General features: G+C 41.1%; 1 protein-coding gene across 1 annotated transcript in view; it reads left to right on the top strand.

Moving 5' to 3' along the window:
• Positions 1-23287, top strand: part of GREB1 (growth regulating estrogen receptor binding 1) — a 3935532-nt gene that overhangs the window by 1541513 nt on the left and 2370732 nt on the right. The window contains exon 6 of the mRNA XM_044082225.1: positions 9731-9865. Coding sequence (XP_043938160.1) covers positions 9731-9865 — 135 coding nt within the window. The remainder of the gene's footprint in view (positions 1-9730; positions 9866-23287) is intronic.

Raw genomic sequence — 23287 nt, 5'->3', positions numbered from 1 at the left:
TTAGATCTCACTCTACCAGAGCCATAGCTACTTCTACAGCCTTCTTCAAGGGGGTACTCAACAAAGACATTCTGGAAACAACCAGTTGGTCCTCATTGCATACCTTTACAAAGCACTACCACCTGACAGCTTTCTCTAAATCCAGAGCAGGATTTCCTCTGCAGTCCTGCAGGGGATCCCCTTTTCTACCAGATCTTCATCCATCCTCAGTTAAGCTTTGAAAATCTTCCCAATTGTCAGGACTGCAACAGTGAAACACAAAGAACATAAGATAGTTGCGTACACTTATCATAAATGTAGATGTTTGAGTGTATTCACTGTTGCAGTCTTCTTTCCCTCCCTCCCTTCTACCCTCTTGGCCGACTAGGTAGGCCTTGTATTACCAAATCTGATGCTCTTGGGCACTTTCTCTGGCTTTCCTGGTTAGGTACCCTCTCTCTCTTTCTATTGTCCTCTGCTTGACTCTGGGCTGCTTCTTCATGGGGCCAAGAAAATACTGAAGTAATGATGCAGCTGAAATAATGCAAGCTGGCTCCCTTTATACCTGAATGTACTGACACCGGTTGAGGCATCCACCAGCCTGGGAAGTGAAATAAGTTTCTCTGGTAGTTGGTCTGGTCGAGGGCTTTCATGGTAGGAAATCCTAACTGTCAGGACTGCAACAGTGAATACACTCGAGTGTACACAACTGTACTTTTTCTTTCCTGAATGTAGAAATGATGGAGAGAGGATTCTCCAATACATTGGATGTCCATGGACAACTCAGGTACTATCAGGAAAAAATAAAGTATGTGCATCTGCTGATAATCTTAAACTACTATAGTTATTTAAGCCCTGCTAGGTGTTTCAGTATGCTTCCTTGCCAGGAAAGCCAGCAGCCTAACCCTTCTTTTACTTCCGTATCTCCATACTTCCCCCTCATCTAGCTCCCTGATTTACACTAGCTCCCTTTTCTCCTCTATCCAATCTAGTCCAGGGATTGCCCAGGTGGAGCCACAGGTGCACTTCAGCATTTGTCCACTAGATGGCACCCACTCCCCACTAATCTGACTTCAATTCACTTACTTTCTTGTTTTCTGTTTAAGCTCTAACTTTTCTTTTTCTCTCTCTTTCTAAACATCATAGCCCACTCTATCCTACTATATCCCTGTCCGCTGTACTTACCCTTCTGCAATCTGCACTCCACTGATAGTTTCTCAATCTTCTCCTGCCTTCCTTGGGTCAACCCGCTCCGTTCGCCCTGCGGGCTCAGTCCGCTCCCCTACCCTGCCCCCAAATTCCACCCGCCCCCAGCACCTCTGCCTTTATTCCTTCAAAACCACACCCACTACCCTACTTGACCAATTAGTCTCCAGTACTCTGGAAACACCCACTCCTTTATCCCACCCACATTAACCGCCACTCACCTCACATAGACTACCCCACCTAGCCAATCCGTTTCCACTACTCTATCAACACCCACTCCCAAACCACACCCTTATTAACCATTACTTAACTCCCCACTCCTTCACTAATATAAGGGACTTACCTGCTCCACTGTACATACAACACTCTAGTATCCACAAATAATTCAGCAACATCATACCACATCTTATCAGCCTATGCTTTCAAAACCCTCATATATCTCCATTTTACTACTACTTCTCCTCAACTTATCCTATATTTACTACCTCACCCAACCCATTAATACCTACCACTCACAACCCTTCCACATAACCAACCATCTTACCTCATCTCTCTCATATTCACACACCCCAATTTCTCCCCACCTATATCCTATAAAAAAAACTTCCACTTTTTCCTTACAAACTTATTACCTTTCATAAACATTCTACCCCCGTAGTAACTAGCAAACCCTTCTGAATCATAATAGAGCCTAATCTATACTCTAAACAGTCCAATTACCTCTCTAACTCTATGTTATATCTGATTACCATTCTATTATCAGGAGATATCCATCCTAACCCTGCCCCCCCCACCTCAACCACTATAGATAAGTCCATATTACTTACTTCTCTAAACTCCCAAAGTATAGTTAACAAAACCCCAAACCTCCATGCCTGGCTTATACACAATAAACCTGACATCCTATCCATCTCTGAAACATGGTTAAAATCCCACATAAAAGACTCTGAAATAATTCCTCCCAACTATTCTATCATTAGAAAAGACAGATTCCACATAAAAGGGGGAGGAGTAGCTCTCCTATACTCATCCTCCTTGTCAGTGACTCCCTATAACAAACCTACTCCTCACTTTAATAACTCTGAATTACTCCTAACGTTACTTCAAGTTAACAAACACAAGCACATATGTATAGCTTCCCACTACACCCCCCCAGGTGATAATATTTCTACACTTGAAGACATCCTCTCCTGGCTCTCCACCAACATTAGCAACGAAACAATAATCTTAGGAGACATGAATATCCATTGGTCCTCCATTCAGTCTCCCTCAAACCCACTTAATATCAACCTCTACATTTTTCACAGCTAATCAACTCTATAACCTGCCCCTCAAAAACCTCTCTTGTGGTAGTATTCTAGACTGGATTTTAGTCTCTCATCCCCATTATTTCTTTGACAGTGGTACTCTTCCCGATCCTCTTAGTGACCACTTACCCATCTTCACACATCGACTCCCCTTACCCCTACATCGTACTCACAACTATATTACTATACGCAACCAAAAAAACTTTAACCCAACGACCTTTTCTAACTCTCTAAAAGCAATAAATTGGAATAGTCTAAAAACACTATCTGTAGATAATGCAGTAGCCCACTTCAACTCAACCTTCTTAAACCTTCTAGACTACCATGCTCTCTTAAGAACAAAAAGAATAAAAAATTAAAACTTCCCCTTGGCTTACCAAAAATACACTAGCAACCATGCAACACAGAAATAATGTGTGGGCACACTACCAGAAAAATAGGACCTCCCTCATCCATAACGAATACAAAACACTTCGAAATAAAGTAAAAAAGCTCATCATCACTGATCGACAAAATTACTTTTCCATACTCCAAAACAATAATAAAACAAACCCTCAGAAATTCTGGAAAGGAATCTCCACTCTCCTTAATCCTAACAAACCAGATACCCCCACCTCAGACCCTAATGCTCCCGACATAGACTTGGCTACCCAATTTAACTCTTTTTTCATTGATTCTATTTCCAATCTAACCTCATCTTTCTCTAGCATCACTACACTCTCCCATTCTCCCCCATCCTCCTCTACTAACACTCTACCCTCCACTGCTACTTCCCCCCATTGTTATCTACTAATTCTCTACCCTCCACCTCTTATTCTACTCTCACTTCCTCTTCATCTCCATCACCCCCAAATACCCCCTCTTCCCACTCCCCTCTTCTCTCATTAAAACCTATACCCACATCTACCATAAAAAAACTCCTTCAAAAACTGAAGCCATGCTGTAATGCTGCTGACAACATTCCTTCACACTTTCTTAGCATAGCTGCCGAAGTGACTGCCTACCCCATAAGCATTCTAATCAACCGCTTTATCCAAGAAAGCATAGTACCCCAAATCTGGAAAAAGGCCTTTATCATACCTTTACATAAAGGAGGCAACAATAACAATGTTACTAATTTCCGTCCCATTGCTATCCTGTCTCCCATCTCTAAACTCCTAGAAAAGTGTATCCAACGTCAACTCCTACCACATCTCTTAGACAATCACCTACTAACTCTCACTCAACATGGTTTCAGACCAGGCCACATCACTATGACAGCGCTCCTCTCCTTCCTTGAAACTGTAAACAAAGCCCGGGACTCTGGTCATATTGTTTCTACCCTACTACTTGACCTCTCTAAGGCCTTTGACACTATCTCTCAAAACCTACTTTTAACTAAACTCTCTAAGCTTAACCTATCTCCTTCCTCTCTGAACCGGTTCTCCAGCTACTTATCCAATATATATCAAGCAGTAAAATGGAAATAGGCCACCTCCTCATGCCTTAATACTCCAACTGGAGTTCCCCAAGGTCCCATACTGGGTCCCCTCCTCTTTAATATATTTATAAATGACTTCCGCAACTCTATCCCTTTCTCAAATATCATCCAATATGCAGACGATTCAATTATTATCTGTTCTGCCACATTAATCCCTACACTCCTAAGGCTTACTCAAGATGCTTTCTCAACCACTGAACAATGGATGAATAAAAATCACCTAGCATTCAATGCCTCTAAAACCAAATTAATGGTATTCACTTCCTCTAAAGTCACCTCTTTCGACACAAACACATTCTCTATTACTAGTCATCATAATACAACTCTGGAACTGGTATCAGAGACCAAGTTACTTGGGGTCCAAATTGATAGTCAGCTCAAATTGAACTCCCACTTACAACTAAACATAAAAAAAAAAACATCAAAAACTAGGTATGCTCTACCGACAAAATTATTATCTTACACCTGCCACTAAAATCACTCTCTACATCTTTTCTTATCCCCTCCCCTTCTCTATGGAGTTCCACTCCTAACTAATCTACAATCCTCCCTGAAAACACAACTGTCCACCTGCTACAACAAAATCGCCAAGTTCACTACCAGCCATAAGTCCTCCACTCACCACTGTTCCTCTCTCCACAAACTGAAATGGCTAGAACTACCCAATCATCTCACCTATACTCAACTTACTCTTGCACACAAGCTCATTTTCAACCCCTCCCTCTGTCCTTCCCTTTCCTCTGCCTTTAAAATGCACCTACCTGACAGAGTACTAAGGTCTAACAACCAAAATCTATTAGAAGTGTACAAACCAACTCGTCCCCCAAGCAAACATTTTCTATCCTATGGAACTCCCTACCTCCATCCATTTGTACCACTTCTAATCGCTTTATTTTCGAAAAATCTCTTCACTCACATCTAATATCCCAGTGGGAATGCTCCTGCTCCCACCCCACATAACTTATGCTGCCAATTTCCGTCTTCTTTTCTTTCCCCTCTTTACACAAGGAATCTCCTTTTACCATCTCCCCCAACTCGTACATCCCTGTAATTACTAAGCTGTTTGCAAAGTATGCATTAGGTTGCACCTCTTAAGTGTAAGCTTCCTAATATGTATTGGCTCCTCAGTATTTATTTTGTAATGATCCTTTACTAGTCTGTATCACCTGTAATGTTCATCACTAGTCTGTACTGTTTGTAATGCTTGCTCTAGTCTATAACACTTGTAAAATTATAATCTATAAACTGTTGTAACCTTGATTGTTTTGGAGCTAAAACCTATTGTAACCTTGATTGTTTTGGAGCTAAAACCTATTGTAACCTTGATTGTTTTGGAGCTTTTCTACCCAGGACTCCATTGAAAACGGGTTCATATTGGCCCAGTGGACTATCCTGGTAAAAACGTAGAATAAGCACTCAGCCAGAACACGGAAACTCTCACCAATACTCCAAGTGTAACAGGTGGTATCACCAAGTAAATCCAAAAAGCACTGTCACGAACACGAACACTTTTATTAAACAATGAGTTTAAGCGCTTTTCGTCAACCAAGTAGGATGTTCTGAGGAAGTCATCCTACTTGGTTGACGAAAAGCGCTTAAACTCATTGTTTAATAAAAGTGTTTGTGTTCGTGACAGTGCTTTTTGGATTTACTTGGTGATACCACCTGTTACACTTGGAGTATTGGTGAGAGTTTCCGTGTTCTGGCTGAGTGCTTATTCTACGTTTTTTCCAAGTATTTGTGGAAGTTTTGTTTGAGACTATCCTGGTAAACCAACTGCAAATAAATAAATAAAAATAAATCTTGACAGAACTAAACCTTTCAGATCTTTGGATCAATTGCTCATTTCTTGTGAAGATAAGAAGAAGGGACAACCTGTGTTAAAGCAGCTATTTCCAAACCAAATAGTTGTCTAGGGCTATTACCTTTGGTTATATTCATCACAACAAAACTATTCCAGGCAGGTCAACGTCTACTGTACCAGGGCCTTGGCTTCATCTATGATTTTTTGGAACAGGTTGATTTCTAGAAGTATTTTAGAAGCAGTAACTTGTTCCACTATACATAGTTACAAGGCAATATTAGCTTGATTCCTTCTCTAGGTCTAGATTAGGCTTTTCTAGGACCATTCTTCAGGGGTACCTGGGCTCTTCTCCTTCCACCTCCTAAACATTGTAAGGTCTAGTAACCTACCCACATAGCTTAGGCTACTGCATCAGTGGTAGATGTGAAGAGTATAGTACAGTTGTGTAAGCAAGTTTATCTCAGCAATAGGTATTTGAATGATCACTGCTGCAGTAGTCACTCTCTCCATCACCCTTGATTCTTGGTGTGCTGTTTTTGCCAAGTGGTGGACTTTTATTTTTTGTTGTTCCTAGCATTGCCCTTTCAGATCTCAGCCTCCCTCTCTTTGCTGCCATGAAAGCTTTGAAGGGCTTAGCAGCTGACTCTGTCTTTTTAGCCATCTCAATCAAGCTAAGTAACAGTTTGGGCATGTGGAAGGTGCCCTGACGCTTTGGAAGCAGGCCAGTTGTTTTATCGTATGTAAGACATAATCTGTATAGTTTAGGGTACTGCATCAGTGATCATTCAAACATCAGCTGTTATAATAAGTTTAATTATGCAATTATACTTTCTCAATATTAATAATAATTTTGGGATATAATATGAAATACTGCAAAGAGTGTATGCATCATTTGAACCAGAAGAATGTTGTTATATTCAGGAGTGAATTAAATGTATATTGTGGCAACAGGAGATACTGCCAGCACAGCTAGCTGGAATTTTGTAAATGATTATATATCATGTAAATGATTATATATCATTGATGACTATCAAAATTATTTATGCAAGATGCTTGTGTTATAAATGTATTAGAAATATATGTCATATGTATATCACACTGCTCTTTACAGATGTTTGTGTTGAAAATGTTTTTGTAAAAGTGCTATGTTTAAAATGTGTCCACAGTGTGTCCCACTGGAAGAGAACAGAAATATACATACATTATTGTAACTGTTGAAACATATATATTTTAACAGTGGAAACTGGAACATAGGAGATTAACCTCAGAAAAATATCTGAAATTAAATTACTTTATAGGATGCAATAAAGAGGCTACCGCTCAAGTTTTCAATGCCGCTAGAGAAACCGAGTCTGTGCCAGGAAGCTTTCTGTATTATCCTTGGAGTGAACTGATTGCTACTTTTGAATCATGAATGAATGCAATTGTTTTATGACTTTCAGCATCTGCCAAAGATCTGAGGAAAAGCCCTTGTGTGCATATTTGTACAGGTAGATGCTAAATGCTGACAGCTTCTAGAAATGGGGGGTTTGGCGCCTGGGAACTACAAGTTAGATGACCAGAAATTGTCATTCTGCAAGCTATCCCAGCAGTAATATTTTAGATATTAATTTAAGAAGTCTCTTGGTGAGACAGAACATTCTGCATTATGTCTTGGACCTGACAACAAGATCCTCTCACCACACTCTGCCTTGCTCTGGTGAACTAAGTTTCTAGGGAACAGTATAACTCTCTTAGATACAGTCAGGAATATAGTAAAGCTTAGTGTAAATGTTTTCCTTTATTTGTGTGAGCCTGTACTGCAATGTTATTTTAAATATTTCCTGTGGTTTTGAACTCTGATGTCACTGTGAATATTTATTTAAGATTGTCTTGTTTTTTTATTTATTATTAAATATATTTAAACCTTTCATTGTGGCTGATCTGTGTAGATATATTTAACTTTTGAGAGTACTTGCATATTTATATGGTGACACTGTGTGGACCACTCCTAATAGCCTTGCTTTTGGGCAAACTACCATTTCTGTTACTATTAATATTACACAGTAAAATTGGACACCCTTTATTAAGGGCCCTAAAGTAGTTGATAAGGAGTGATTGGTGGCAGTGATAACTACCTTATAGTCTGGGCAGAAGGGGGCATAGCTAGTTAATCTGTGCCAGCCTTTCCCAGGTGTGTGTGTATGTGCGTGTGTAAATCAAACCTGAAAGAATTTGTGTGTGTCAGCTACTTATGCAGGGACACAAAGCACTGGTTGGGCAGAGAGGGTGATGGAGGTCTTGGCTTGGTCACTCAGCTGAGATCTCTACTCTGTAGCTGTACCAGTGGGGAGTCTTATTGGGGATCTGGAGGAAGAGGGAGAAAACAGTTCTGGACTGACTGTGGTCTCTGTGTGTTCTTAAGGGAAATTGCACTTGATGCAGACAGCTGCATCTGGAAATACTGTGTGTATACTTGCCATCCTCTCAGTGAATGTCTCCCACTATTGCCAGGGGTGAGGACTGAGGCTCCTTGATTACTGGTCCAGTGGAGGGTCGTCACATATACCAAGTGAAATTATCTGTTGACTGTACTGATTTGAAAATCATAAGCGTAGATATGTGTATGTATGGTAGCAATGCATTTCATTGAATCTTATTTTGATGAATCACAAATCAGTGACATAAATTCACTGAAAGTACATTTAACTGAATCACTATTCACAGAAAACAGCAGAAGTCTATAGACAGTCACTGTTGGTGCTTTGTTTATGCACCAGCAGTGATTCAGTGTGTGTGTGTGTGTGTGTGTGTGTGTGTGTGTGTGTGTGTGTGTGTGTGTGTGTGTGTGTGTGTACATGGGGTGTGTGTGTGTGTGTGTGTGTGTGTGTGTGTGTGTGTGTGTGTGTGTGAGTGTATGTGTCTATGAGTGACTGTGGAGTTAATATATTTAAATAAGGGAGGGTTTGGGAGGCAAACACTTCTACATGGGGGTGCAGGGGGCTTGTCTCTTGTCTCAAAAAAAAAAAAAAAAAAAAAAAAACAGCAATAAAAAAAATTTAATGAAGTTTTCTATGAAATGTGATTCAACAAAGTGAGTTTTCAGAAAATTTGTGTTTGTGACTCAGCAAAGTTAGACTCAAAAAATAATATATATATATATATATATATATATATATATATATATATATATATATTTGTGTGAGTGTGCCTGTTTGTATATAAAAAGAACAGATATTTTTAAGAAAGAGATCTGTTGTGTTTCTCTGACGTTCACACTTTAATTTTCGTAGTTGTGAAACTTGAAATTATAGAGCTCATCATTCCAACATGAGGACTGCAGTATTACCGAACTTCTGTATGTCGTTCATACTAAACTTAAATCATAGAGTAAGTGGAGTGGCTGTGCACCCTAAACTAAATGCCTGTTTGCTCCCACCTTTTGTCTAAGAAAATATACTAATTAAAAATTGGAAAGATATTAATAAACAAAATACTCAGAATATGTTAAATGTTTGAAGAGCTTCAGGTGGATTAAATTTGCTGATTACAGTAGTCAACAGATTCATTCTCATTCTGCCACTTTCCCTCAACTCTGCTGTATCAAAGTTAATACCGTGAGAGTAGAAACATGATCACTAAATAGCTTTCACAAATTCCTGAGTGAAAAACTGATGTAGTGTCTCTGTTTTTGTCTTTTAGTGGATTACCAAAGCCTTTCTAAGTACCAAATAACAGTATTACAGCTATAAGTTTTGACAACATTAGACTTCACGTCTCTAGCTATTCTTTTAAACTTCATTAGCAATCAAATTGAAATATATGCCCTTTTTACATCTGTCTGTATAGTTTGTTCTTGTGTTGTATTTAGATTTGCATTATACTTTGTCAGAATTTATTTCAAGTAATTCTTTTTGTTCCTTTTAAAAATGCATATTTTGCATTTTTCCTAATTATTGTGTTCTTTTTTTATAGACAGCAAAGGAAGGCAGTCTTCATGTAGCACCTCCTCAAGTGCTCTGTCACAGCTTTCTGAAAGCCCAAGTCCAATAGCAGCTGAGAACACACCAGCAGTGTACCAAAGTACATTCACTGGCACCAGTAATGCAGGTAAATGTAACATGCTGATATGGTACCACTGTCTTAACAATGTAGATGCATGCTTCATGCTGTAGGGGGATACTTGATATGGACTGGAATATGCTTTAATACAGCTTCTACTGTAGTTGCATCACTGTGTGCAATTTTTTTTTCTTTAGCTTCACGGCAGGAAGTGACGTAGACAGTGAAAAGTATTTTCATACTTGTACATAGCTGCGAACTAGGAAGCCGCGGTGGTGCAGCGGTAGCGTTGTCACCTCACAGCAAGAGGTTCTCCCGTTCGATTCTCGGCTGGAGTGCCTTCTGTGTGGAGTCTGCATGTCCTCCCCATGGTCGAGTGGCATTCAAAAGACATGCATACATGGGCATGCCTTTGTTGAAGGTTGGGCATCGAGCTGGCACCTCGGCACCAATCTACTGCCAATCATTAGCGGACCGTAGTTCCACTGTGCCGACCCCTAACCGGGAAAAGACGAAAGAAGAACATAGCTGCGAACTAGAAACAGCTTGCAAACTGGGCTGTTAACAGACGTTTTCATGTTAAACAGATGAAGTTTTGCCAGCAATATTATATCAGTGATGAACTACTAGAAAAAGCATTAAAGTCCTGGACATATTTTGTCATGCTGTGTCATCTCTTTAAAAAACGGAATAAATCCCAGCTGTTGCTGTTAAACAAAACTGCCATTTTATACTAACAAGCCTTGAAGCACATCGATTCTCCAAACAAATGAAACCAAATCTTATCTGTTGGATTAGTTAGATTGGGTCCAGAACTACAAAAAATAACTAAAAATCAAAAGTTAGCCATTATGTGTAGAATTCAGGGGCTAGATACTCACCTGTAAATTACTTAAATTCTCGTTCTTAAAAAGTGCCTCTGCCATGGAAGCAATGATTCTTTAGAAATATAATCCAAAGTAAGCCACAGATAGAGACTTGTACTCCATTGCTAATAAACGTATAAACACAAATAGTACAAAATAAAGCAGCGGAGTAAAACAACAGCTGTATTGTCATAAAAAAATCCAAATTTAATATAAAGTAACAAAAGTAATAGACCATTAACCTCCCTTGTCTCTGTATGGTTACTAGTAGTACTATTTTTTGTAGATAATAAACACCATCAAACATGAAGACATTATTATCAGTCAGATTGTGTGATCTATATAGCACTCTTTATCGGTAAGACGGACAGACAGCTTAAAGATGGAATTAGAGAGCATATTTATAGTGTCCGTGTTATGTAGACCACGAGTTTAGGTTTTTAGTGATAGATATAGTATATCCTGACCCATGTGAAGGGGACACTAGTAACCATACAGCGACAAGGGTAGTTAAATGGATTATTTCCTTTGTTACTTTATATTAAGTTTTGATTTTTTATGACAATATGGCTGTTGTTTTACTCCACTGCTTTATTTTGTACAATTCTTCATAATTTTTTTCTTTTACAGTATTTATCACAATTGGAGCTGACAAATTGGCATGCAAAAGTAAAAAAAAAATTGCATGACCTGTTTTATGGGAAATGCACCCTCTTCAAACTACCTTATGCAGAAAAGGGACCCTCTTGAACCTACCTAATGCAGAAAATGGATCCCATATAGTTAAGTGGTATATTTAGCAATATATCTGTATGTGTGTCTGTGTCATTTGATCTAAAAGACAAAGTAGCTCAACACATCTGATCAGGCACAGCTAGTCTAAACTCACTTTATCTAACCAAACATACTTTGACTTTTGACTTTGACCAACATAACTTAAAAAAAAAATAGTAAAAGAAATAGAAAAACATCTTTGCAGGAGGCAAGCCCCAAAATTGTCCTAACTTATATAAACAATTCATTGGTCAGACTACAGTGAAAGAAAGGGGCAAAAATGGTGGAAATGTACTTCCAGCTCACATAGTACCACAAACTGTGATAATACAGTCTGCGATATTAGTTATAAATCTTTAAGAAAAGTCATAGCAGTTATTAAAAATCATAAACTTTCCTTAATATCGGAGTTATAACTGATAAAATGTATTGAAGTATATTATTAGCTGAAATGTGATTAGATCACTTTTTTCCAACCACTTGTGATTAGATAAAGTGAAAGTTAGGCCACTTGTATGACACCCATATTTGGATATATTTTTATTTATATTCATACTTGGGTACAGTTTGTTTCATCTTATTACTATTTCTTCTAGTCAAAAATCACTTAATAAATTCACTGAAACTACATTTCTAATCACATGGTTGACTCGCAGTTCATGGAGAACTGTTCACTGCTGTTGTGGTTTATGATGTTAGGATTGTAGGACCTGCTAGCCATATTAGTCTAAAACACTGTTTTTGTATCTTTCCAGTGCCTACTTTTATTTTGTAATTTACTGTGTGTGGTGTGTCTTATTTTCTTTTTACTGGATATGCATTTGTAGAGTTAGTATATTTAAATAAGAGAATATGGGGGCAGCCCCCCACACGTGGGATGCATGAAGGGCTTACTTCTGGGTAAAAAATGGAGTATTTGCTATATTACACATTTTCTTTGAAATGTAAATCAGTAAAATATGTTTCAGATGAAATGTGCTTTCAATTATTTTTTTTCAGTGATTTGTGATTAGATGAAAAGGGAATAATTTGAAATGTCATGCACTCACACTTATCAGTGTATCTATCTATCTATCTATCTGTCTATCTATCTTTATGTGTGTGTGTTTGTGTGTGTGTGTGTGTGTGTGTGTGTATACATATAAATGTATGTAAATAAAATGAGCCACAGAAAAACATCAACAGTCAACTCCCAATCAAGCAGTATCCAGGAGTGGGCTTCAGCATGGTTCCTACTTGTAGCAAGTTGTCCACTTTCCCTCACCACCTCCAAAATGAGGTTTAATATGGGTCCTTAAAGGGTGACTGTCCTCCATTCTCCTTTTCCTGATTGTCATTGAATCAAGAGTCAGCTTTTTTTTGAGGCGCACAGAATCGCTAAACTGCAAATCAGTAATTAATTCCTATAAGGGTGAAAAATTCACGTTTGCTACCTCTTTATCTGAATGTTAAAACCCAGCAACTGAGCTATTTGGAAATGGGGAACTGTAAATTTTGGTAATGGAATAAACTCTGAAGCCTTATGTAGAATCCAAATCCAGCCAGATTTGATTTTCTAGAGCCCAGTTATTTATAGTTAGGTTAATAGGTGTCTTCTAGGCTAATAGGTGTCTACTAGGCTAATGATCACAAGGACCATTTTAATCCTAGCCATGCATCCCCAATCTCTGACAAGCTTTGACACCCTTGGTAAGCGTAAGTACATGGGCCTGGGAGATGAATCATTTACAGATTACTGTTTGCATTAGAGACATAGGTGCCAAACCAGGGATGAATTTCCGGTTTCTCATCCAGTTGTCCAACTTGCACTGGGTTAGGGAGGAACTCTGCTTCACATGGATGGGGAGACTGTTCCATAGATGGAGTAGTCTCTGGGATACGTACCTATCTGTCCAGCAGGTCCTATTTATATCACAGGAAAGGTTTAAGTCTTTAGAACGGGTAATTCTGGTACTGTTTGCTTTGTGGATATGCAGGAGGTCCATCAGAGTGGGATCTGACAATGCCCTGTATGCCAGGTATAGATCTCCCCTCAAAAGCCTGTAGGAGACAGAATACAGGGAAAGGGCCTTGAGGTGGTCTGTATAGTGCATTTTATTTACGCACTGTACAACAGCAACAACATTTTTTTTAGTGAGGAACCTCTGCAGATGTTCCAGTTGTTGGATATGCCTAGTTAGATACATACCAAAGGGAGCATTGTCCTCAATGATAGGTCTGATGAATGCCAAATACAGTGGAACAATGACTTCCTTGGACTTAGATGCCATACCTTCGTTTATAAATTGTGAACATAGAATGATTTCCTCACCATTGTAGACACGTAATGATCAAAGGCTAGATTACTATCTATATGTGTCCCTAAATTCCTGACTACTGGGTCAACTCTAAGGGGTGTATTGTCGATATGATAGTTACCAGGGATGCATTTCTTGGCATTTAGTTTTAGTTCGTGGCTCTGACACCAGTTGTTTGTTTGTTTCAGGCCCTCCTGAAGAACATTTGTGTCAGTATGAGATTCAGTGACAGCTCCTAATTTGCAACCATCTGCAAATTTAGTCAGCCAGAGACCACTGACATTGGCCTTGACTTCTGAGAAGTAAATGCCAAAAAGGAGCGGTCCAAGGACTGATCCCTGAGGGACTGCACTTGTGACTGGCATATGTTTATCATGTTGAGCACTGATCACAGCATGACCAAACTACAGACTCAACCTGGGTTATTTTCAGAATAGCAACAGAAATGTAATAAATACAATGAATACAGGAAAATAAAGGTAATACATACTGGTAAAAAAGAATGAAATTCTGTGTACAGCTGTTATACATACCTCTCAACTGTACACAATGTCCCGATTTTTGCCTCATATTTTTGGTCTGTTCATCATAAAATGTGTGTTTTCTGGCAAATCACTGAGGCTTGGAGTCAAAATAATAATGACATACATTTGAGTTTCAGACTTCATATCCTTCAAAAAATGTATGCTATCACAAACCCTGCCATTCTAGCAACTTTCTAAGTTTATAAGATCGATATTTAAAATCTGTCCCTATTCTGTGGGCCTCCCCCCCCCCATTATTTTAGGCTTTGTCCGGATTTCTTGCACTAAGAGGTTGAGAGGTATGATTTTCCATTATGTTGAGGTGTACATTTTGTAAGCAGAAAAGTAGAATCTGAGGAGTATCGAGACAAGACTGAGAGGCAAAATTAGCCTTGGAAACTGTAGGGGGTAACACAGGTGTTCAAGAGGTAAATAAAGGTGGAAATACAGAGTTTAAGGAGAAAGAAGGATTAAGAAAGGTAAATGTGGGATAAACAGAGTGTGTAGAGGCATCAGAGGCTTAAAATGTAATGTACACTGTGTTTAGTTCTCTGTCATTCAGGATTTGATTCATATAAATATTAATTGCAGTCCTTGATTGTGGTGTATAAAGCATCCCTGTTCTTTATGAATTGTGTACAGGTGCACATAGTACATCACGGTGTACTAAACACTGCTTTGCATGCTGTAATGTGCTCTACTGTTATCACTGTACTGTAATATAACAACCCTTCCCAGTCATTGCACGTGGTGGTAGAGGTAAGGTTATTATCATAATACGGTAATGGACAGATCTAGTGTTGTTTGAGCTTCCACTGGTGAGAGATTACTATTGTCACTGTGAAAGGGGCGGGACAAGTTTGATTGCAGAAACAGCATGAGTGTCTTCACTGCTGCTGGGTACTACTCTGAGCAACATACTAGGGAAGGGGATTGCTTTACTGTGAAGTGCAGCACCTTTGGATTATAATAGTTTGTAAGCCCACACGTTACTCAGTTGGGACCAGCCAGTACTTCTGTTATGTCTATGAATTGCATATGATCAGGCAGGTGGATCATTTGTAATTGCACCCAGTAGACAGAGAATTGTGGCTACACAATGGGTTAAAACACCTTACCCCATTGTGTAACATGTATGAATCACCAAGGGCATAGGTCTTCAGTATGCTGTAATATGGTATAACAATCCTGCTCCGTGGTACACGTTTAATGAATAGTGCACAGACAGTGCAAAACAATCTCTCCAACACACTATCACTATTTATTTGTTTATGTATTTATGTGTGTGTGAATGTATGTATTTATTTATTTGTTGGCTGAGTAGGTGGGCTGGTTCAAAGACCCTTGACTACCATGATGTCATGACCTGGACATTGAGACAGCAGCAGCAGCTTATTACAACACATTAATTTGACTGAAACAATAGACCTGATGTCTTCATTTCTTCTCAGGATGGGGTCTTGGATCTGACCCTCGGATCTGGCTCAGTATGTCAAGCTCCTCCTTCCTACCCATAATGCCCCACATCCCCCTAAGTACCGCAGATCTTGTTTGCCACTTCAGCTACTCATCTATCATTATTCTAAAACTATAATTATAGTTAGAGTTGAGGTGTGTAGTTAAAGTCAAATTCTTAGAGAGAAAGAATTACCTTACTGGTATTTCTGGTGATGGTTATTTTTTGGTGGGTTTTTGTTCTATCATGGCTGACAAACCGTCACCCAGCTTTAAATGCTGCAGTTGTTATGGGGATAAAATCCCCAACCAGGATGTCCACAAGGAGTGCGTGTACTGCCTGGGTGCTAACCACTTAAAACCGGAATGTAACATTTCCGCCGCTTTCAATCCACGGGCCTGAGTGGACCACAGAAATAAACTTATTCTTAAGGACCTTCTTCCCTCCTTGGCTCCAGAGGCTCAGAGCCCTTTTGTAGCATCTTCTTCTTCTTCCTCCCTTGCTAGGGCTAAAGAGTCAAAAAAGAGGTCCCTTCCAGTTACCCCAAGGGACTCTCTTGAAGCAAAGATACCCAAGGGATTTTCGAATCCGACTCCTTTGGAGCTGCAGAAATTACCTCCCCCCTGTTGGATACTGCAGTTTCTATGGATTCGGGGGATGTGATCACTGTATCTCCCACGTCTTTGTCAGCGCCTACATTAGATCCCATACCTCCGGATCAGAGGTCTTCGAGATCTCCTATGCTGTCTTATAGGTCCAAGCATTCCCAGCCCCCCTTGTCTGCTTCATCCAGGTCCTCAAGAAGTTTGTCCGAGGCGGACATGGACAGGATAATGAGGAGTTTCCTCAAGGCCCAGAACCAGATGGGGGTAGTCTCAGCTCAGTCCACTGTCAGATCCGTGAGCTACTCTGGCCATCCCATCAGGACTTCTTCTCCAATCCGAGCCTTGTTTTCAGAGTGTAAGGATTCAGGATTACCATGCATGTCGGGCTCAGTGCAGAGGAAGCTCCCATCCTTCTTAGAGCAGAATGAGTCTCAGAGTCATGGTGTCATTGCTGGGTCCAGGGGACTGGGGTCGGCTCCGTCCTTCTTGGAGCCATCCCTTCCCTTAGGCACCTTGGCACTCGACAGCTTGTGTCTGATCCTTTCCGGAGGCTGTGGATCCAGAGTCCTGCCCATTTTCCCTTGGTGGCTTCTGCTTTGGGGCAGATAGAAAGATCTTCTCCTGGTCCTTCAGCCTTTCAGATAGTGGAGGGGGTTTTCTCCCGAGTTGGAGATCTGAAGGTCTTTTTCCCATTCATCCTGCCTTGTCTTCCTGTCCTGAGTGGCCTGTAAGAATTCCTTGCTCAGGAGGGATTCCCTTCTTCCGACACTTCTCCAGAGTACCCAGTTGAGGTAGTCCCTCAGAAGAAGACGTGCAAAAGGAGGCATGTTGACAACCCATTGGAGTCGTTAACTGAGGATACTGACTTTGATGAGAGGAAAGAATCCCCTGATCCCCACCTGAAGATGTCTCCTTTGGAAATCTTAAAGCAGAAAGGTGGATGGCCTGCCCAACCTCCTTCCTCTGAGGAGTCAAAGACCCCCCTCCTCCAGCAGACGCCCTGGTTGATTTAGTGTCCCTCCGAGCATGGAAGGAACCAGACACCATTGAGCCCATACTCAAAAACTACCTGATTAATTTCTGGTACCCACTGCAAACAGGAAACACTGGAGTAAGAGTCCCATAGTCGATGCCATTGTGGTGGAGGCAGCCACCAAGAAAGAGCTAGTAGAAGAAAGTGCCAATGTCCACCCACTTAACAAGGAATCTTGAGCTTTGGACAGTTCTGAGAAGTATGTCTACTCCTCAGCCACCTTTGCACTGAGGTTGTTGAACTATCTGGCTCATTTTACTCGTTTGCAGAAAGGCTTGATCAAGGAACTGCCAGCCTGTCTGTTAGAGTCCATGCCTGTGGAGGAATTTAAGAAAATCTCTCCCAAGCTGACCACTCTTTCATCTCTCGCCAGCTCATCGATGAGGTTAATCTCCCATGCCACGGGGGACAACATGTGAGCAACCGGTTCAGGACTTTCCCAAAGGAGGCATGCCTGGATGTGGCTATTTGATTCTAAAAGTCCTTTAAGGCATCGTTTGTCAAAGCACGTTACAATGACTCCTCCCTTTTTAGACCATCATTTCGAGACACACTTACCCACAATGAGAAGGATGGGAAGACCCTTTCTGCTGTTGGAATCAAATTTTCTACCCCCAGAGGTCCTTCTCCAGGAACCAATGTGGAGGTAAGGAAATGTGGTTTTGCAAGTCGCAAGGGTCTTTCCAGGAGGGAGAAGGTTTGATGGTTCATAGGTAGGTACTAGGCTATTGGCCCTAGGGCCTATATAAGCCTAGCCAAAAAGGTACCCTGGCTTTTGCCACCCAAGAAAATTATTTCCCTATGCCCCTGTTGAGCAGAGCTACATAAGTGATCCCCAGGGTGAATTTCCTATCTCCCAGCCAATCATCAAGATTTTTCTTGAAGAGTGCTAATGAGGAGCTTTGTTTGATATAGATAGGTAGTTTGTTCCAGAGTATGGGAAGTCTCTGGGACAGGAATCTATCCCTCCAGCATGTTCTGTTTATTGTGGTGATAAGGTTTAGGTCCCTAGAGCATGTAGCTCGGAGGGATTGGGATTTCTTTACGTGGATCATGTCCAACAGCTCTGGGTTTGACATAGCTTTGTATGTTAGGCAGAGATTGCCTCTGAGTAGGCAATATGTGACAGAGTAAAGCTGGAGGTTTTTGAGATGGTCTGCGTAGGGTATCTGTTTGAGGCCAGTATTCCTCTTTGGTAGACACTGCCATAGAGGCAGAAGGGGTCCTCAGAACCAGGGCTTTAAGAACCCCCTCCCGATAAGCCTTACCAGCGCTCCTGAAACACTGCCTGACTGTCTGTCTCTGCAGGTGGTCAGGAGCCGACTAGCTTTGCACCCAAAAGCCTGAACCCAGTTGACTCAAAATCATTGGGTGCTAAGTGTAATGTCCAGATGTTACTCCATTCCCTTTTCTCTGCTTCCTACAAATTTCAAAAGCCTTCCTGACGTGTCACCCAGTCAAAGGGAACAGGCAGCACAGGAAATCCAACACCTTTTGCAAAAAAGAGTCATCCAGGAGGTCCCAACTGAACAGAGAGGATTCAGAACCTACTCCTGCTTCTTTTTGGTGCTGAAGAAGACAGGGGACCTAAGACCCTTTGTGGATATAAGCAAATTGAATGAATATGTAAAGAAGTTGAGGTTCCGAATGGTTATGGTTTAGTCCATTCTGGCACTCTTGATTAAGGATGATTGGATGTGCTCAATAGATCTCAAGGATGCAGACTATCTCATCAAAAATAGACAGGCTCTCTGGAAGATATCTGCACTTCTGGCTGGGAGCCAGTCATTACCAATTCAGAGCACTGCCTCTTGGGCTCACCACAGTCCCTTAGGTGTTCACCAAATGCATGGCAATGGTAGTGGCCCACTTCTTCAGGGGATTCCAGGTGTGTCCATATCTAGACGACTGGCTCCTAACCCCTCCCATGAGGCATCCGCTAATACAAGCCAGGGACTAGTTAATCTAATTATCACACTTTCTGGGCATCCCCACAAACATGAGCAAATCCAGCCTGATTCTGGTACAGAATCTAGAATTCATAGGTATGCAGCTCAGCACAAGGGATCAGATAGTTTCTCTTCCTTCACACAGAGTAACCATGTTGAGAAGTCAGGTACAGGAATTGTTAGCCCAAAAGTTCTCCCATGGCTCGATTGATCCTGCAGACTCTAGGATCCATGTCTTCAGCCATTCTGTTAGTCCCCCTAGGGAGATTTTTCATGCGACTTCTCCAGTGGACAGTAGCAACACAATGGTCCATCCTTTTGCAGTTGCTGTCCCTTCACATCAGGTTGACTCCCATTTGCAGGCGTCACCTCAGTTAGTGGATACATTCAGAGAGAGTCATCCTAGACAGACTACTTACAGCTGATTTGGCCTAGTGATGCTTTGCTCTGACTCTAGTGCACAAGGTCCTGGGTTCAAGACAGCTCTTGAACAACCCCCCTATAGCCACTGTGACCACAGACGCTTGCCAGTTTGGGTGGGGGGGCATTACAATGGGAAAATGGTCCAAGGCACGTGGTCCCCATACCGAGACCAGATTGCATATTAATGTCCTACAGATGAGAGCAGTCCTCTTGACGTTACAAGCCTTTCAGGACATTCTCCACTTAGGAACTGTTGCAGTACACACCGACAGCATGTCTTTTGTCTGGTACATCAACAAACAAAGAGGAACCCATTCTTACCCTTTGTGCAAGGAGACCATGAGGGTGTGAGGATGGGCAATATCTTCAGACCACCTTCTATTTGCAATGCATATCCTGTGGAAAACCAATGATCTAGCAGACAGACTCAGCAGATCACTGGTGGTTCTGCACAAGTGGTCCCTCAGTCAGTGGTGAACATGATCTTCAGTCATTGGGGTCAACCTTGCTGCAACCTATTTGCCTCTCCCCTCAACAACAAGTGCAGCAAGTTCTTCCCTCTGGTCCCTCCTCCAGGAGCGTCCCTCAAGGGATGCACTAGTCTACTTTTGGCCCTTGGGGTTTCCTGTATGCTTGTACTCCTCTTCCACTCATTCCGAAGTTTCTTCAGAAGGCAAGCAAGCTGAAGAGCTCAGTCATTCTCATTGCCCCCTTCTGGCCTCATCAGGTGTGGTTCCCATTTCTATGATCTCATATGAAATGTCCTGTTTGGATTCTGTAGCCAAGTCAGGACCTCCTTTCCCATCTGTCAGGGATGCAGCATCCAAACCTTTGAGCCCTCAAATTGACCACTTGGTTTCTCCACTTCCAACCCTAGTGAGACAGTCCAGACTTTAGTCCCTGGTCCGTAAAATTCTTCTAGCCTCGCAAAAGGCTTCCACTAAAAAAATTTACACCAGTAAGTGGAAGAGATTTGTTTTTTGGCCCACAGACAGGAACTCTGATCCGTTATCAGGTCTAGTTTCAGACATCTTGTAATTTCTTAACAACCTTTTCAACCAAGGCGCTAGCTTCTCAACTATCAAACTGCAATTAGCTACTATTTCCAACTTTCATACTGCAAGTCAATCCTGGTCTCTTTTCACTTATAGACTATGCAAATCGTTCATGAAATGTGTTTTCTTATTAAGGCCTCCAGTTAAGGACCTATCTCCCCCTTGGGACCTCACTCTTTTATTGCAGGCTTTGACTCAGGGACCTTTCAAACCAGTGGCAAGTTGTGACATGAAGTTTCTGTCACAGAAGAGAATCCTCCTGGTGGTTGTAACTTCTGCTAAGAGATTTCTGAATTACAAGCTTTATCCTCTAAACCCCTTTACATACTTTTTCATAAAGACAGAATGTCATTACGCACCAGTCCGTCATTTATGTCCAAAGTAGCTACCTAGAATAATATTAATCAATCCATCCAGTTACCAGTGTTCTTCTCCAACTTCTCTAATGAAGAGGAATATGTTCTCTGTCTTCTAGATGTTCATAGACAACTTCGTTTTTACCTACACAGGACCAAACTATGCAGGAAGTCTGATCTGCTTTTTGTAGCTTTCTCATCCAATAGACTGGGACAAGCGGTGTCTAAAATTACGTTAGCGAAATGGATATCTGATTGCATCTTGTACATTTACTCATCCAAGGGATTGAAATTACCTAGACAACCCAGGGTGCAGTCCACCAGAGCTATGGCTGCTTCTACAGCCTTCTATTCTGGAACATCTATTGATGACATTTGTGCAGCAGCAATGTGGTCTAACAATCATACCTGTGTATTGCACTACAAGTTGGATCTCATATCCAGGAGCAGGGCTTTCTTTGGTTCAATGGTGCTCCAGCATGTCCTTCCATGAGGGCCACCCAGGATTTATGTATCTGGGGATTCTGACCAAGTCTATATTAGATAACTGAAATTATAAGGGAGTGAATGCTCTTTTATCGAAACATAAAACACAAACTCACTAAACACCGAAGTTACGGAAAAGCAATTTTTTTCCCAGGGAAAAAAATCACTAGGCTGTTCTTGGGACTTTGCCATTTCCTCCACTGTGGTGTGATCTCAGCGTTGGTATATTTAAGTAGGGGGGTGTGTCTCAAGTATTTTTTTTTTTTTGTGCAACAGTTCTGTAACTTTGGTATTTAGTGAGTTCATGTTTTATGTGTCAATTTTATCATTTCAGTTATCTAATATAGACCCATTCTGACCCTATCATGAGGATGAATGTAGAAGACAACATCAGATTCAGAGGTTATATCTTACTATAACTTGTCATATGTGTTGTCTTCCTTCATTCCACCTCACTTTCCCACCCATCCATCCCCCTGCCTTTTTCTTCTAGAGGAACCTGGATTATGAAGGGACTCTTATGTCCTATGTCTGAGCCTCTTCTGTCACTTCTTTGCTGTGTGTGTGTTAAATGTTTGGAATCAGCAAACTCGATCTAAGGTACTTAGGGGGATGTGGGGCATTATAGGCAGGAGGGAGGAGTTTGAGAGTTGGCTCCAAGTCTGTGGAATGTGGCTGAGCCGCATGTGAGGAGGAATGAAGGAAGACAACTCAGTTGCCAAGTTATGGTAACACATAACCTTTTATTTTCTTCCTGACATTACCTATGCCACTATGACTTTGAAAATTTCCTCGAATGCAAGGATATTAAGAGAGAAGTAAGAAATATCCTTTTAAGAATATATTCAACAAAAGTCAGTTTCTGAAACGTTTGGACAGGCGGAACCCTTCCAAAGTGTCACAGTGACCAAAACAATGTTGTGTAGCTTAGATTCAAGAGTTGTACGCTTAGAGGTTTAGTTATATAGACCTGCTGATGTATTGCAAAAGTTTCTGAAATTACCAGATATGGCCTTTGCATGCTATAGACTAGTCCATAGCTGGCAAACTCCACATTTTAGATGGAAACATGGGATGATATAAGAGCAGAGGTATGCAGTAGGTGTCACAAATCCTTGGCAGCATAACTGAACATTGTTTGGGAGTGTGACGTGGTGAGCACTTATGGGAAAAATGATTAAACTCAGCAAGTTTTGTAATAGGTAGACCATTCCCCCCAAATAAGGCAACAGGTTTTTGGTTGCTAGGTGTTCTATTAACAGCACACTGGCCAGTAACCAGTATCTGGTGATGTACGGCCGTAAGGTACCTAACCTTACAACTATCCTGTTCTACTATCTGCAGAACCTACAGACTGTACAGGAGGAATTTAGCGGATGACTACTCATGGCAATCACACGGTCCTACCCTCCTATCTTGAAACACTTGTACCTAGCCTTACATCTGTCCTGTTCCACTACCTGCAAAAACTACAAACTGTACAGGAGGAATTCAGCGGATTGCTCAGAGGTGATTTGTGTCTTGCCTACAAGGCAATATCGGATCCTGCTCTACTAGAGATGTTTCATATCCGTAAGTCTAACTCCTCATGCTTTACCCGCTAGAAAGGTCTAAATCTAATATGTGACATCAGCAAAACCTGCTGG

The sequence above is a fragment of the Protopterus annectens genome, chromosome 1.part1, assembly GCF_019279795.1.
Source record: "Protopterus annectens isolate FY-2018-M chromosome 1.part1, PAN1.0, whole genome shotgun sequence".
Taxonomy (NCBI): Eukaryota; Metazoa; Chordata; order Ceratodontiformes; family Protopteridae; genus Protopterus; species Protopterus annectens.
This window is presented reverse-complemented; position numbering and strand designations above follow the sequence as displayed.